Source organism: Aethalodelphis obliquidens, unplaced genomic scaffold, assembly GCF_003676395.1.
Source record: "Aethalodelphis obliquidens isolate GAN/ISIS:26980383/991018 unplaced genomic scaffold, ASM367639v1 scaffold36, whole genome shotgun sequence".
Taxonomy (NCBI): Eukaryota; Metazoa; Chordata; class Mammalia; order Artiodactyla; family Delphinidae; genus Aethalodelphis; species Aethalodelphis obliquidens.
Genome location: NW_020837980.1, coordinates 7,178,274 through 7,194,289, shown reverse-complemented (window position 1 = coordinate 7,194,289; position 16,016 = coordinate 7,178,274). Strand labels below are relative to the sequence as shown.

General features: G+C 36.8%; 1 protein-coding gene across 1 annotated transcript in view; it reads left to right on the top strand.

The window, feature by feature from the left end:
• RASSF8 (Ras association domain family member 8) overlaps window positions 1–15,475 on the top strand; it is a 129,737-nt gene extending 114,262 nt beyond the window's left edge. Inside the window, exons 3-5 of the mRNA XM_027129411.1 lie at window positions 7,311–8,200; window positions 10,503–10,647; window positions 11,294–15,475. Of these exons, the coding sequence (XP_026985212.1) occupies window positions 7,311–8,200; window positions 10,503–10,647; window positions 11,294–11,415 (1,157 nt within the window). The 3' untranslated portion in view covers window positions 11,416–15,475. The remainder of the gene's footprint in view (window positions 1–7,310; window positions 8,201–10,502; window positions 10,648–11,293) is intronic.
• Window positions 15,476–16,016: the final 541 nt, after the last annotated feature.

Sequence of the window (16,016 nt, the reverse complement as noted above, 5' to 3'; positions counted from 1 at the left end):
TAGAGAGGAAAAAAGAGGAGGAAGAAATCAAGGAGACTGAGGGAAAGGTTTTCTCATTCACACTGCTTTGTTGCCTGGTGCCATTTAAAGTGCTGAAGGTTCAGAAGTTTTCTCTGTTCACACTTCTGATGGTCTTGTCCTGTATCTCTTTCAACCGGGGCCAGACCTAGCATTTAATACAAACAAATTGATTGGGGCTGGGGCCCAAGATGGCGTGGATTGTTCCCAAAAGCCGTGTTTCATAGAGTTTGCCCCAACAAAATCAGTTTTCAAACAAACACCTTTTATGCTGATCTCTGGTTTTATTATTTGTTAATATTTCTTTCTCTTCTCTGGAAGTCTCTTCAAAGTAGGAGTCCTGCTTATTTATCCTTCTTATACCATTGCTTTGCCTAAAGTAGTAGGTACTCTACAAAACATAGTTTCTAGAACAGTGCTTCCCCATAGAACTTTCTGCAAGGATGGTAATGTTCTGTATCTGTGCCGTCCAGTACAGTAGCCACTAGCCACATGTAGCTATTACCTACCTGAAGTGTGGCTGGTGTAAATGAGGAAATGAATTTTTAATTAAAGTTTAAGTGTGGCTCGTGGCTAATAGCTGTTGTAGTGAACAGCGCAGTTCTAGAAGATGACGAACTGGTATCTCAGACTTAAAATGTCCAAACCCAAGCTTCGTGTCCCAACTATTGCCCATCCTCAGATTTCCTCCCCCTCATCTCAACAAATGGGAACTATTGCTTTTAATTGATTAGATCTAAAACTTTTGTGTGATCTTTGGTTCTTTTCTTTCTCTAATACCTTATAACTAATCCATCAACAAATCCTCCCTGTACTATCTTCAGTATATATCCAGAATCTTGTTGCTTCTCTCCACAGCCACTGTTACGACCGTGATGTAAGCCACCATCATTTCTCACTTAGATTTTTGCAGTGGCCTTCCAACTCATTTCCCTGTATCATCCTGGTCTCCTGCAGCCTATTCTCAACAGATTTATTTTAAAGTAATACTTTGAAACTATGCATCATCATCACTCTTCTGCTCAAAACCCCTTAGTGGTTTCCGGACTCACTCAGAAAATTTTAAAGTCCATGCGATGGTCTTCGGGGCCCTAAATGAATCCTTGCTTTTCCTCCAACCTCATTTCCTCCCACTCACTTTTGATTGCTTCCTCTTAAACGTGTCAGAGACAGTTCCGCCGTAGTCTTTGCACCTGTTCTTCTGTCTGCTGAGAATACTGTGCGCCCAGCGCTCTTCCAGATTCACTCCCTCGGCTCACGGCTCCCTGACCGCCTGTCCATGCACACACACACACATACTGCCCATCTGCCGTACTCTGTTTTTCTCTATTGTGCTCCCCCCGCCGCCCCTGCGACATATTACATATAGGCCACAATCCATTATACACATTTTTGAAACCTAAAAAATTTTGAAAGCCTAAAGTTTATCATACTTAATTTGTTAGCCATACCTGGCATGGCTTGAACTCATTTGGTAGTAAAAATGGATCTGATTTGATGTGAGGCTGAGGCTGCTTTTAATCTATATTTATTCCATTTGGTATGAAATTGAGATATTTTACTTTAGAATTTTCAACATGTTTGACTACAGACCTGCAGGATAGCACTATGCTACCTTCCTAGAATCCAAAAAATTCTGAATGTTTAGCATATCTGACCTTAAAGCTGTTGGTTAATGGACAGTAGACATACATTCTTTCCTTTGTGTGTTGTGTATTGCCTGCCACTCCTTTGTTATTGCTTATTCTCATAGCTTAAAACCATGTCTAGCTTGTAGTAGATACTCAATACCTACTTGTGAATAAATGAATGAATTTTTTTAAGTTTCTGTGAATTACAGGCTGAACTTGGTGATGTCCCATTCGTCTCTAAGATTATGTGATCCTTTAGAAGATAAAATAATATATTTTATATTGTCACATTTAACTCTTAATTTCATATATAAATTATCAATTTTAGAAATTTATAAATTGGTTAATTTTGTATCTGTTTACAAGTAGTACTATCCATTGTAGACTATTTTGAAATTAGCAAAACACAAAGAAGGTAAAATAAGCACTCATGACCTTGCTTCCTAGAAGTAAACACTATAAGCAATGCTTTTTATGTACCTACAGATGAGTTTAAAAAAAAAAATTCACTCTAATGCTTCATAGTTTTAAAGTCCCACTTTTCATTACTGAATTGGGAATTAAATTTTCCACATCATTTAACAGTCTCACAGCAGTCTTATGAGGAAGGCCCTGTTATGATCCCTGTTTCAGAGATGATGGAACAGAGGCACAGAGATGTTTAAATAACATGCCCAAGCGCCCGTAGCTGGTAAGGAGGGTCCTGGGATTCAAACCAGTAGTCTGATTCAAGAACCCTGCTCTTAACTACTATTATACTATGTTATTTATATCCCCTATAATCTCAATGGACAACTGTTAGAAAATATAGTCACCGACTGAATTACATTGAAACAAAAACTAAAAATCCTTAGTACTAAAATATACTGCTTTTTTATAGCCAGGGTCATCTTTTACAACTTTTATATTTATAGCAGTAGTGTAGTACATCATCCATAATTCTGAGTATCCTCCATGATTCTAAGTATCTTCTATATTTTCCACATCCATAAAAGATTATTTTAATGAATGTGAACACATGTAATTCACAGCATGCAACAGTCAGGATGGGTAAGATTATGCTACATTAATAATCCCCCAAACTTTGGTGGTTTATAATGATACGTTAGCTGTTATTTTGGTTAATATTATTTATGTAAAGTAACCAGCACAAAGCCTGGCAAACAGTGGGCATATTAAATGTTAATCATTATGAAATCAATAAATGTTTTCATTATTTTTAGTCATAGTATATTTATAATAAAATCCTAAGTAAGTCCTAAATTAATATGCAGTAATTCTGTGATTACATGATAGTCTCATCAACACACTGGGAAAATACACTGTGAATGATTTAACTATGGGTTGAATGCACAGCTAGCTGACATGTTATACTCAAAGATATTCTTGTACCACTGTCATCATAAGATAAATACTCTATGGTAAGAGTTATCTTAGTAGCTACACACAGGACTTACAGAAAGTTCATTGACAAATTTTCAGAATAGTTGTACATCATTGGGAAATTGCTTTAAAATATATATATGTATATATATATATATACACATATAAAAGCATCAGAAGCATTTAACAGACTATAAAATGTTACAATGTAAGTTCTGTTACAGAGAGCAATGTTTATTTTAAGAATTCTAAGTCATTATGGAATGAATTAGTTTTGTTCACTAGATTCTGCATAAGATTCCAAAATGTTTGTAGCTCAAGGAGAAAAGTATCTATTATCAGAAAAACTGAGTGGGGTAGGATAGTTTATTCACCACAGATAAAGAATAAGTCAGGTGTTAACTGACATTACTTACAATATGTCCAGAAACAGGAGGATATGTTAGCATTAAATTCATGAGCAGTTAATGCCAGCTCTGTCATGTCCTTTTGAAGAACACAGAGTGTTCATCTTTGGGGTAAGGAGGATTTCATACTGAAGAAATGATCAAATGTCAGTTAAAACTAAAATTTCTGAAGAGCATTCATGATCAGGGTGTCTAATAGAATATATTCCCAGGGCCTGACACTATTTCTGACAAATGTTTGTTCACTATATATTTGTTGAATACATAACAAGAAGTGACACTTTTTTTTTTTTTTTTTCCGCGATACGCGGGCCTCTCACTGTTGTGGCCTCTCCCGTTGCGGAGCACAGGCTCTGTACGCACAGGCTCAGCGGCCATGACTCACGGGCCCAGCCGCGCCGCGGTATGTGGGATCTTCCTGGACCGGGGCACGAACCCGTGTCCCCTGCATCGGCAGGCGGACTCTCAACCACTGCGCCACCAGGGAAGCCCCCAAGAAGTGACGCTTTTAAATGATTTTACTTTTTTGGCTCTAAGGAGAAATTTCCTAAAATTGTAAAAAAAATGGTTACAGTTTTTTAAATGGTTGAAATAAGAGCATAATGTTTCTGGGTGACTCATATTTGAGTGTTCGAATTTTGGTGTGTATTTCTAAAACTTCATATTACTTCACCTAAATATTCCACTTTAAGTTAGGTGAAAGTAGTCTGTTATCTCCTTTTTTTTTTTAATTTTTTTAATGTCTTTATTGGAGTATAATTGCTTTACAATAGTGTGTTAGTTTCTGCTGTATAACAAAGTGAATCAGCTATACATATACATATAACCCCATATCTCCTCCCTCTTGCGTCTCCCTCCCTCCCACCCTCCCTATCCCACCCCTCTTGCGTCTCCCTCCCACCCTCCCTATCCCACCCCTCTAGGTGGTCACAAAGCACCGAGCTGATCTCCCTGTGCTATGTGGCTGCTTCCCACTATCTATCTATTGTACATATATATCAGTCGTCCAGTGAGATTCCACTGGTGCACTAAAATCTCTTTGTGATTTTCCTCATTATATGAAGTTAATGATTCTTGGGATTATACTCAATTGCTTCAGCTCTTCAGAAGTATAGTCAATATTTTATTTATCATTACAAATTGTGGCATACAGACCTAGGTAGCCAAAACAGTTTAAACTACAAATGCCATAGATAGATAGATAGATAGATGGATGTTCCTTTTTATTAGTCTTAGGGCTACATCAAGATAGTATGCAAGGTAGAACTAAGTGTATCCACTTAATAAACTGCAGTAAAAGGAGTTTTGCAGGAGGAATTGGAATCTGTCTAAATGAAGTATTCACGTTCTGTAGGGCCTTGCCAAGTATACGCATTCAACTTCCAATGATTGTGGAATTTAGCTCTTACATAAACTATCTAAAACCCTATTTCTGTAATAAAATCAAAGTATTAATTCATTTACTTTTTAAAAAAGCTTTTTTATATAGCTGGATGGATTTTTTTGCCTAATTGCACTAAATATGCATTATTTAACAAAAAGGAAACGCTAGCAATAAAAGCAATCCCAAATAATCTACCAAGACATTCTCACAGAGTAGCAGTACCATTAAACATTGGAAAAATAAGCTTTATATTTAATTATGACTAAATTAGAGTCCTTAAAATTTTTGATTTCACTCATATAATGTAATGATTCAGTTTTCTTTTTAAAGATGCTTCATGGCCTGGGAGGATTAGAGAGGGTTCTACTGGTCTAGTCCAACCCTTCATATTTACTGATGAGGACACAGGGTCCAGATAGCAGGAGTGAGATCTAAAAGTAGTTGATAGACAGCAGAGCCAGGAACACAAAGTGCTGTGATCTTTGAAGCAGTGTGTACATCTGGAACGAGTTTAACCTTGAAGGTTTGTTGGCTGGTTTTTCTTGGTATAATTACAGTAATTTTTAACTTGAAAATCTTTAGAAACATTTTTTTATTCCAAGAAGCCAAATCCAGTGTGCTAATAAGGCTTTGCATTCCCCTTGTTTGCCCAGGTATTTTGATAGTAGCAACAACTAATACTTACATAGCACTTTTCAATGTTATAAAACATGTTTATATTTTATATCTCACTTAACTCTTACAACATTGTCAGGTAAGAAAATACAAGTCTCACTCTACAGATGAAGAAACCAGAGCTGAAGGAAATTTAATAATTTGTGCAAATCACGTAAATACATGGCAGAGCCAGACCTGAAAACAGGCCTTCAGACTCCAGAGAGCCCATCTTCTTTCTTTCCACTCTGTCCAGCTTTACATAGCTAGGAGTTGCTGCAAGTTGATTAAGAATTCTTTGAGTCAGATTGTTGTTGCGTCATGTCACCATTTAAAGGAGGTCTCTGGTCAGCCCTTTTGTCATGTGAATAGCAGTGTGTTCAATTAATGATGGCCGCCACGTATTGAAAACCTGCTACGGGCCAGGCAGTATGGCAGGTGCTTATTAGCCCTGATTCTGACTCTCAGGACCTATGAGGTACTGCCCCTCTCCCCACTCTAGAAGTGAAGTTAGGCTACTTATCCAGCAAGTAATTTACCCGAGCTTAAAACTCTAGTCTGTTTGCTTTCAAAGCTCCAACTTTTCAGCTGCACCCAAAATTCAGGTTTCCTTAAAGACGAACATACACGTATGCTTAGAGCAGTATCACTCTTCATCTGCTACTTTTGAATAGCACATGTGGGTGTTCATAGTACATACCCAGATTTCCATTTATTGGCCCAGTAATTGAGGAAATACTACTATTGGTTCAGAAGCTCATGAAATAAAAAAGACAGGGAAGTCAAATCAGTAGCTGTATATGCCAATATGCTAATTGCTAGATGGCAAGGTGAGTTTTTTTTCTCTGTAATAGTATTAACTACTATTGGACACTTTTTTTTAATTGAGATGTAATTGATATAACCTTACATTAGTTTCAGATGTCTAATGGACACTCTTAACAAAATTAATATTTTCCATCTGACCCACACACCTTAAATGGAAATATTTAGGAAGTGTATTCAAGCTAATGACATTATATTGTCTTCTGAATCTTTATCTTCCATAATTACTGTTAGATTCAGTATATTTTTAACATAAATGTAATTTTATTCTACTTTTGTTTTTTAATAATATAATTTTGCCTTTTTAATGTTTTTTAAAAGACCCTTTGAAGCTATTACTTATCAAAACTGAACAAGACTTCTCTTCAGGCCCCACTCTTTATATGAGACTATTTTGAGAGTTGTTTTCACTGAGGTGATTTTTTATTCGCCACAGGTATGCAGGACGGTATGGGCAAGGAAAGGCCTACCCAGCACCTGTAGCTGAGTAGCAGGTCCTCCACTGGCTCCATGTCTCCTTTCAGGAGGAGAGACGGGGGCTCCAACCTTCCCAAGTCCTGATGTGCAGAGAAATCAGAGGGATTCCTCAAGTGGAAGTTTGCTCAAGTTCTGAAATCCTGCCTGGTTCCTGGGACCAGGCCCTCCTGGCTTCCAACAGGACACTCTAGTGCCCTCCTTAGTTTCAGCTGGAGGTCTTGCCGCAAACAAGGTCTAGGAGGTCAGGCATTTGACAAGAGGGTAGATTAAGATTCCCATTGAGGTTTAAAGTGTAAAGATGAGTTCCTAAGTGAGTCTGAAGAGTGTATGCAGTTCACATCCCATAGTTTTGTATGTTACGTATCTTAAGGAGTTCAGTATCCTCAAGCGAAAGTTTTAAAGACATCATGGGCTGGACTTTGATGCTAATTAAGAAGACACAGTTATCAAATAGTGTCCTGCGTCTGGAGGCATTATTTTAGCTGTTGCGTATCCCTTTTTGACAATTTATTCTTATCTTTTTTTATCTAGGTCGAACTGGAAGGTACACTCTTATAGAAAAATGGAGAGATACTGAAAGACACTTAGCACCTCATGAAAATCCTATCATATCCTTAAACAAATGGGGGCAGTACGCTAGTGACGTACAGCTGATTTTACGTCGAACGGGGCCATCTCTCAGTGAGCGGCCCACGTCGGATGGTGTGGCTCGAGTTCCTGAAAGAACTTTATGCAGGCAGAGTTTGCCCCCCTTAGCTAAACTGAGGCCTCAGATTGACAAAGCAATCAAAAGGAGAGAGCCTAAAAGGAAATCGTTAACATTTACAGGAGGTGCCAAAGGGTTAATGGACATTTTTGGAAAAGGTAAAGAAACTGAATTTAAACAAAAGGTGCTGAATAACTGCAAAGCAACAGCAGATGAGTTAAAGAAGCTGATCCGTTTGCAGACAGAGAAGCTCCAATCCATTGAGAAAGAGCTAGAATCAAATGAAATAGAAATACGATTTTGGGAGCAAAAATATAATTCTAACCTTGAAGAAGAAATTGTCCGCCTGGAGCAGAAGATCAAAAGAAACGATGTAGAAATTGAAGAGGAGGAATTCTGGGAAAATGAATTACAGATTGAACAGGAAAATGAAAAACAGCTGAAAGATCAACTTCAAGAAATAAGACAGAAAATAACAGAATGTGAGAGCAAATTAAAGGACTATTTGGGTCAAATCCAGACTATGGAAAGTGGTCTTGAAGCAGAAAAATTGCAACGGGAAGTTCAAGAGGCACAGGTCAATGAAGAAGAGGTTAAAGGAAAGATCGGTAAGGTCAGAGGGGAGATTGACATTCAAGGCCAGCAGAGTCTGAGGCTGGAAAATGGTATTAAAGCCGTGGAAAGGTCTCTTGGACAAGCCACCAAACGACTACAGGTAAGGACACTTTTATTAGAATGTTTCATCTATTTAAAAGAGTTACATATTTGGAATCTAAAACACTGAACTCCTCTTTTTCTTTCCTCATGGAAGCTTCTTAAACTCTGTGTTTCTCCAAATCACTGTAGGTTTGCTCTTGATTTTCCAGAATGATAATGCCTTTATTTTCATCACTGGTCATGGAAAAGAATCTGAAAATAGAAAAAATGTTCAATAAAACACAGAAAGTTGACTGGAAATATATAGAGAGAAAAAAGACTTAAATATATTTCGGCATCTTCTTTACTGATTATTCATTTTCTCTTACATTTAAAGTTAGAAACTTACTTTGGTTTATCATTTTCTTAGAATTTCTGTGACTTATGACAAAGCTAAGATACAAGGCCAAAACAAAGATGAGAGCTGAAGCCACACAGATCCTTTTCCACGGAAGAAGCTTTCTTACTGTGGCAGTGATAGCATTAGGTAATCGGATACAGGAGATGAGAATCTCAGAGCTGGAATGGACACTAATGATGAGATAGTGAATCTGACCTTCTCCTTTTAGTGACAGGGAAACAAGAGCTGAAGGAGATTACCAAGGATTGGTTCACCAGTGATTGTGCGGCTAGCCGGCTGCTTCTCTCTCACGTCTCCTTTGTTGCTAACCCCACCTCCTCCCCTCTCCCGTAACTGTCCTTTGCTTCCCTGAGGAGAGGGGCAGGTTCCTCTTTGATTTTTCCCCATCTCTACTGGGTACGAGAACATTTCTATTTCACACTTACTCCATGATCACTCAGCTTGTATTTCTTGGATACCCGTTCTTGAAAAGACAGTGTGGTAATGTTAATGGGAGTTGCAAAGAGCTATCAGTTTCTAACAGCTCAAAGAGAAAGAGACACAGTTGATTATAATACGGCTACTTATATTTAAATAAATTAAAGTTAAATAATATTCAATAAAGCTCTTTAAAAATATTAAATACATTTAAATTTCTGTTTTAGTCACATTTGGCCACATTTCAAGTGTTCAGTAGCACATATGTGCAGTGGCTGCTGAACTGGACAGTACCAGTTTAGAAGCTGTGTGATCATGGATCAAAGCGTGAACCGTGAGGCTTGCTGGTTAGAAACTGAGAGTGTATGTAGTAACAGCATCTCCAAATAGTGCCTGTGCGCACCGGAGTTTGAGAAGAGCTGCTGTAGAGTAGGAACAGTTCCACAAGCAGAGAAAGCTGACGTTTCAGGAAGAACTGATGTGATTTCCTTTCTCTGCCACTAACTGCAGTGAGAGGTAGAACTACCACCCAAATTTGCAGTCAGGAATTTCTCATATAATAGAAGGTTGTTAACTTATGATTTGTCAGCATTTTACTATTTGGATTCACTTCAACACAAAACGAGGGCAGTTGGAAATTACATTGCCTTGATATTACAGGAAACACTAATTTGTGACAGTTGTTACTAATAAACCCCACTACCTGTGAAAAGTATCTAACAGGCAAACTACTAACGTATCTCCAGGTACCCCCTACACTCAAAGTAGTGAAAAACCCCGCCTTTCTGTTTTCTCTTCCCTATATCCTTGCCCGTCCTCTGACACACCCAGCTGGGATGCGGCCTTGCCACTTTTTCCTATAGTGCCCTAAGGGAGAGAAAGAGAAGAAAGTCCATTTGAGAACAGAATGCCTCTCCTTGCTTTTGGAGCTTTCTGGCCGTCCAAACTTGGTCTCCTTACTTTAGCGCTCTTCAGTTCTCAGATCTGCTCATCAAGGATTAAAAAACCCCATAGTGGGAATCTTGCTCTCCTTGCTTTCCTTGCTATGATATAAATCTCAGTAATGGATCCCATGAAAACTTAAACAGTTTAAAAAAAACAAGAACCCTGAATCTCATGGACCCAAGTGACTATTAATTTTGCAGTCAGTTATGAAGTAGATAATAAGGAAGTTTAATTGTGAACAGCTTAGCAAGCTTGCTGTAAACACCAGGATGGATGGAATCCAGTGTTTTATTCATGAAAGTTTATAGACATATATTTATTTCATCAGGTGCATAGTATACTCTTAACAGAGGCAAGCAGGACATTTAAGAGAACAGACTGAAGAAGTTGGCCTTTATTTGCTTAACTTTTGGCCCATGCCACAGAGTGAAAGTGACCTCCTTAGCCCATTACATCGATATAAATCAGGTTTGTTAAATGCATTCTTGTGAAAAGTGTCCCACATTCAACCCTTGTAGCAGGTGGGCTGTCACCAGGATGTCTGTAGCTGGCCAATAGTGAATCCTCAAATTTTAGAAAGCATTTAACTCCCATCTAGGACAAAGAACAAGAATTGGAGCAGCTGACCAAGGAGCTGCGGCAAGTCAACCTCCAGCAGTTTATCCAGCAGACAGGGACGAAAGTCACCGTTTTGCCAGCGGAGCCCATCGAAGTGGAGGCCTCGCATGCAGACCTAGAAAGGGGTAAGATTTGAGAGATCGCTTTTTAAAAAGCTTTGCTCTCTTAACTTGGAATAAACTGCTTACATTCGGTTAATATGTTCTCCTACCATTCAAAGCTAATTCTTGGGCTGCTTAAAAAAATTTTTGACGTACTTGCTGTTTCTGGGGAAAATCAATAATATTTAGGTTATTTATTTACTTAGATGACCAGATAGCCTATCATTAGTTTTAAACTGCTTCCTTACAAACTTTTCCTGAAATGTGTGAGTCGTAGTCTATTAATTGAGTTTATTAATTGAGTTTTAGCTTCTCTCTGTTCCTAATGCCCCTTCTTCCTCTCCTAAAAGTCTTTGTTATTAATTTGGGCTGATATTTAAAAGACACTTCTAAATCTGTATATGCATATAATCTGAACAACCCAGAAAGAGAAGCAAAATGTTCACCTTTTAAGAAAAGATCATGAACCGTTCAAATCACTGAAAACTATTTTATCAACTGAGAGGGTCAAGCAGACGTAACCTCTCCTCTCACCCAGGACTCACAGGGGGTTGCAATCGTTACTGTATATTATTTGGTTCTTGAGAGCAGGAAAAGTGCTCATTTTTCATATTGCTAAGTACTCCAGGTTACTGCAAACATCAAACGACTTTCTCTGTTTCCTGTTTAGAGGCACCATTCCAGTCGGGGTCTCTGAAGCGACCTGGTTCCTCTCGGCAGCTCCCCAGTAATCTTCGTATTCTACAGAATCCTATCTCGTCTGGTTTTAATCCTGAAGGCATATATGTATAACATTATCTGTCTTCAGGGGAGAGACCCAGTAAAGGTACCGAGGACAGTGAAAATTCCTTCTTTGATTTTGTGCCAATGACGAACAGAGGATATAGTTCACAAGCCACCGTATCTTTTTTCTGTCCTAAATTGCATACCACTTGGAGCCATACCCTGTGCACTGATGCTAAAGAACAAAGAAACTGTGTTTTCACACAGCCACAGTGTTGATGTTTTTGTCCAGCAGCTGTAATGCAAAGCCTTCATTTTTATTTGTAGCATTTCGAGAGCATTAGGAAAGTATTATACTGTGTGTATACATAAATAAAACCGTGACTTCAGAATGAAGAGAAATATGTGACTGGCTTAGTTTATTTATTCCATGTAATCAATTAAGGAGTGAATGTTGACATTTTAATATTTTTTATTAATACTTATCCTGTGACTGAGTTACATTGCATATTGCGTGGCGATGACTTTGTGTGCATGTTGCCAGACTCCATGCGTTGCTGAATTACAGCTTACAGCTACACAAGTGTCATAGGGGGCTCCGCCATGGAAACTGACTCCAGAAGAGCTGACTTGCATTTACCTTGTGAACCCATCCTAGCCGCTGCTTAATTAGGTGAGATAATTCAGGTTTTCTTTTTAATCTGGTGTTTCATCTTTTCTTTACAGTATTTCCAGCATATGAATGAACCACATACAAGAGCAGAAATATTTTCATGAAGTAAATTACATGTTTAAAAGGTTTGCAGTGCTTCAGACACTGTTGAACAAAAATGTAATTGTTGAATATCTGTCCAAACAGGCATGGGGTTTCCTGATACATTATGTGTTTTGTTTCTGCCCTGCCTTATTATTTTAGTCTCATGGGTCCTCAGAGTTGCCATCATACATAAATTAGAAATGTCTTAAAAAAAAAAAAGAGATGTCCAAGGATATCTTCAGGAAGGTTGCTTTAAGTGGTATTTTTTTTATTTTAAAATAACCCACTTTATATGTATGGTCTGTTGGTGTAAGCACCCATGGATAAGTTATTGCTTGCACAGAATTTACTGTGTACATTATGAACTATTGCAATTTTTCCAGTCACTTAAATAGAAAGTAGATTGGAGTTAGTTACTTTTTACCAAGGAAATAAAGGTAAAGTCAGTGTTCGTTTTTATTAATTTTCAGCTTGACCTTTGCAGGACATTAATCTCCATTTGTACATACATTATTTTCTTGTTTATAAAACCAAAAATGAGTCAACACCCCTCCCATGAGTACTGACTTAACTAAGATGCACAAGAGTATCTAGATGGATGTGGTCAGATACTTCTTAGCCATTTTTACTTTCCCTCTGATCAGAATTTGGTACAATATAATCAAGACTTTCATCTAAAATTTAAAGTAGTTTTTTATTCTGAGGAAAACATATTGTCTGTATTATTTACATGCAACAAAATAAAAGTGGATTAGTATATTAATGCCATGGTAACAATAAAAAGGTGTAAGTTATATCCTGTGCATGAGGGCAATCTTTGATGTTTTAAACGCATCTGACTTATTTTGGTTTAATGAATGCTGAGAATGCTGCTATATTTAGGTTTCCAATGAAAATTTTTAAGAATGGCTATGACAATATGTAGAAGCTTCTAGAGGACTGAAAGTAATAACGCATAGTTGCCTTTTCTAGTCCAGCTAAATGGCAGACCTCAACTAAAAATATTTTCTTTGGGTTCTTGGAGTTATCAAGTTGACCTTGCCATTATATTGTTTTGCAAAAAAAAACTTGAGAAATAAATGATTCTTATCTAATAGCCACAATCTATACACATTTGCTCTCAGTTTATAATAGTTATTTCATATCCATATATATTTAAAAATTAGAATTAAAAAATCAAAATAATTTGTAGATTTTTGTGACAATAATGGTTTATGTATGCCTGATATATGCCTTATTTTTAAAGGGTTCCATTCTATACTGGGTCATTTTGTTACTGTTGTTCAGAGAAATTGAGATCTTATTCACAAAGAAAAACATTTTTATAAGTTGTTCACATTCTATTTAAATCAAAATGTTAAACCTAGATATATGAGACTTCGCAATTTTTAATTGCAACGATGCCTGGGCATGCCATGAAAAACACAAAGTATCCAACTTAATTGTTGTAAATTATTATCAGCATTAACCTAATAACTTTAAAGAAAGACTGGGAGTAGGATTCTGACAACTTCATCTGAATTTTCAAGCTGCCAAATAATCTTCACAGACCTAACTACAGATAGAAATACTATTTCCTAGATGAGAAGAGTATATAAATGTGAATTTGATTAATACAATGAGCAGCTGTACTTTTTAAGCAGTTATATTTACCAACACTTCTGGAAGCACATCTCTAAGAAATATTTTCTAAGTATTTTTTTTAAATAGAGGAAAGAAAACTCATTTCCCTAGAACATCTTAAAAATATCTTAGTCTATTTCTGATTATTTTTTATCTCTTGTGAATACAAATGAGTTAGATTAAGTGCCACATCTTTGGATACATTTCAGAGGGGAAGTGGGCAATGGTACACAAAAATACCAAATAGAGAATTTTGCATCTGGGGGCATATTCAGGTTCTAAATACTAAATTAGATTGTAAGTTTTTTAAATTATTATTACACTGAAAGTTGTTTTATTGTGATTTTCTACAAGTATTAAATACATGAGAAGATTTTTTTTTCTTACCAGGGAGTAATTTGAAATAGTATTGGTATATTTGACCCTTTTGAGTGTTTGTCATCCTCAGCAAATGATCCGTAGTGGCTTGCCTCAATCCTTTTGTTGTTCTTATGAGATATTTTGGTTTGTTAGCGTTTTTCTTTTTTTTTTCTCCTGATGCACAGGGTATTTATATGTGAGACTTCGTTTGGTGTTAATAGGAGTTACCCATTTAAATCCCTCAGCCATCACTGAGCTAGTCATCAATTTCTGTAGTTCAAATTAATCAAACTAGAGCTCAAACAAGACTAATACAGTAAAAATGTAAAAGTTACGGTATGAAATGGGAATTTTAACAATGTTTAAGAAGAACAAATAAGCACTTGCTTCCAGAACATAAATACATTTTGCACCTGCATTAAAAGAAAAGTTTCTTTGTGAATAAGAGCAAAGTGGCCTTTAGAGAAAAGAAACTTCATTTAAAACCGTTTCTGTGAACATCTTTCCAAGTTACAACTATAATAATGGATTGAGGAGACAATATGGAAAAGGCAGAAACTCTTGATTTCAGGTGCGCAAAGGGCACGGGCAGATGGACGGTTCCTTGTGTGCATTGCCTTTGAAAAATTGGGCCTTAACTTATATGTAAATAAGGATGCTGTGTTCACATCCCTCTTCTACCTAAAGTTGTCTTTATTAGTCCATATTGTATTAAATTTAGCTCATAAGTATTACTTTTATATTATGTCAGTTTTTTTAAGTTGCATGTTTATACTGTTTGCTACAGTATTTTTCAGTTTTGGTTTAAGACCATCAGCTGTACGGAGAAGACAGAACAATCACTATTTATTCAGTGTTGCTGCTTTACATTTCCAGAGTAAGCTTTTGATGCCAGGACAGTGACTGCTTGAAAGCTGCAGGAGCTCTATTCCAGTGCGTTTTATATATTTTTAGAAACCAAATAAATGCAGATAACTATTTAGTATACTAATTATATTAAACCAGCAGAAATATAAAGGCAATAAAGTATATACATATATATATGGGGGGAGGGAAAAGATTAAAAATAGGTTTACAGCCAGACATGGTGATAGCCCTAAATGTATTTCTCAATCTGTCTTTCTTTATTGACCCGAAGAGGATTTGAGTTGCTGCAGCTTTAAACAGAAAAATGCCATGTCCACTAACTGTGGACACATAAATATGCTTTTAGTACTGCTTTGCTTATGTACAAGTAAAATGTCTGTAATCTGTATTATATGTAATGGTTCTTTTCTTTTGACTTTCATTTCAAAATGTATATTTTCTGATTACTATCATGAGCTGTAAAACAAAGGATCAATATCTGATATTCTCCCAAATAATAAATCTTCAGGATTCACTGGGGCATTACAATTGCTGGTTTGTTTCTTACGTATGTAATATTTTAAACTGTAATTGTTTTTCCTTTAAAAGATGCCTAAGAGAAAAGGTCTGCATATCAGTGACACAGAATTACATTTTTCTAAAAGTAATGTTAATTATAAGTAAAGAATTATCTTTTCCTGCCAAGGCAGCTGCTTCATCTGAGTGACACTGAATTAAGAAACTAATATGCCTCCCTTTTATTTCAAAAGTAAAAGAAAAAATTATTTAGTATTGAAGCGCTGTATTCCCAGATCTCTTTAAAATCACAGGTGAGAGGAAGAGCAGGAACAATTCAGTCCTTCCCACTTGCCGGGCACAACAGGAGGTGCATTCTTCCATCCAGGAACTTCTCCCAAATCACATAACTGATAAGTAGTTCTTCGGGTCCTTGAATGTAGTCCTTTCAGATACCAAGGTACTGTCCTGTATTCCACAATAAAGCTGCGTAATAAGCTTTACAATGCCCAGCTTCTACATGTTAACCACTTTTCAGTGTGGAAGTATATAAATTATCTTTGGGCTT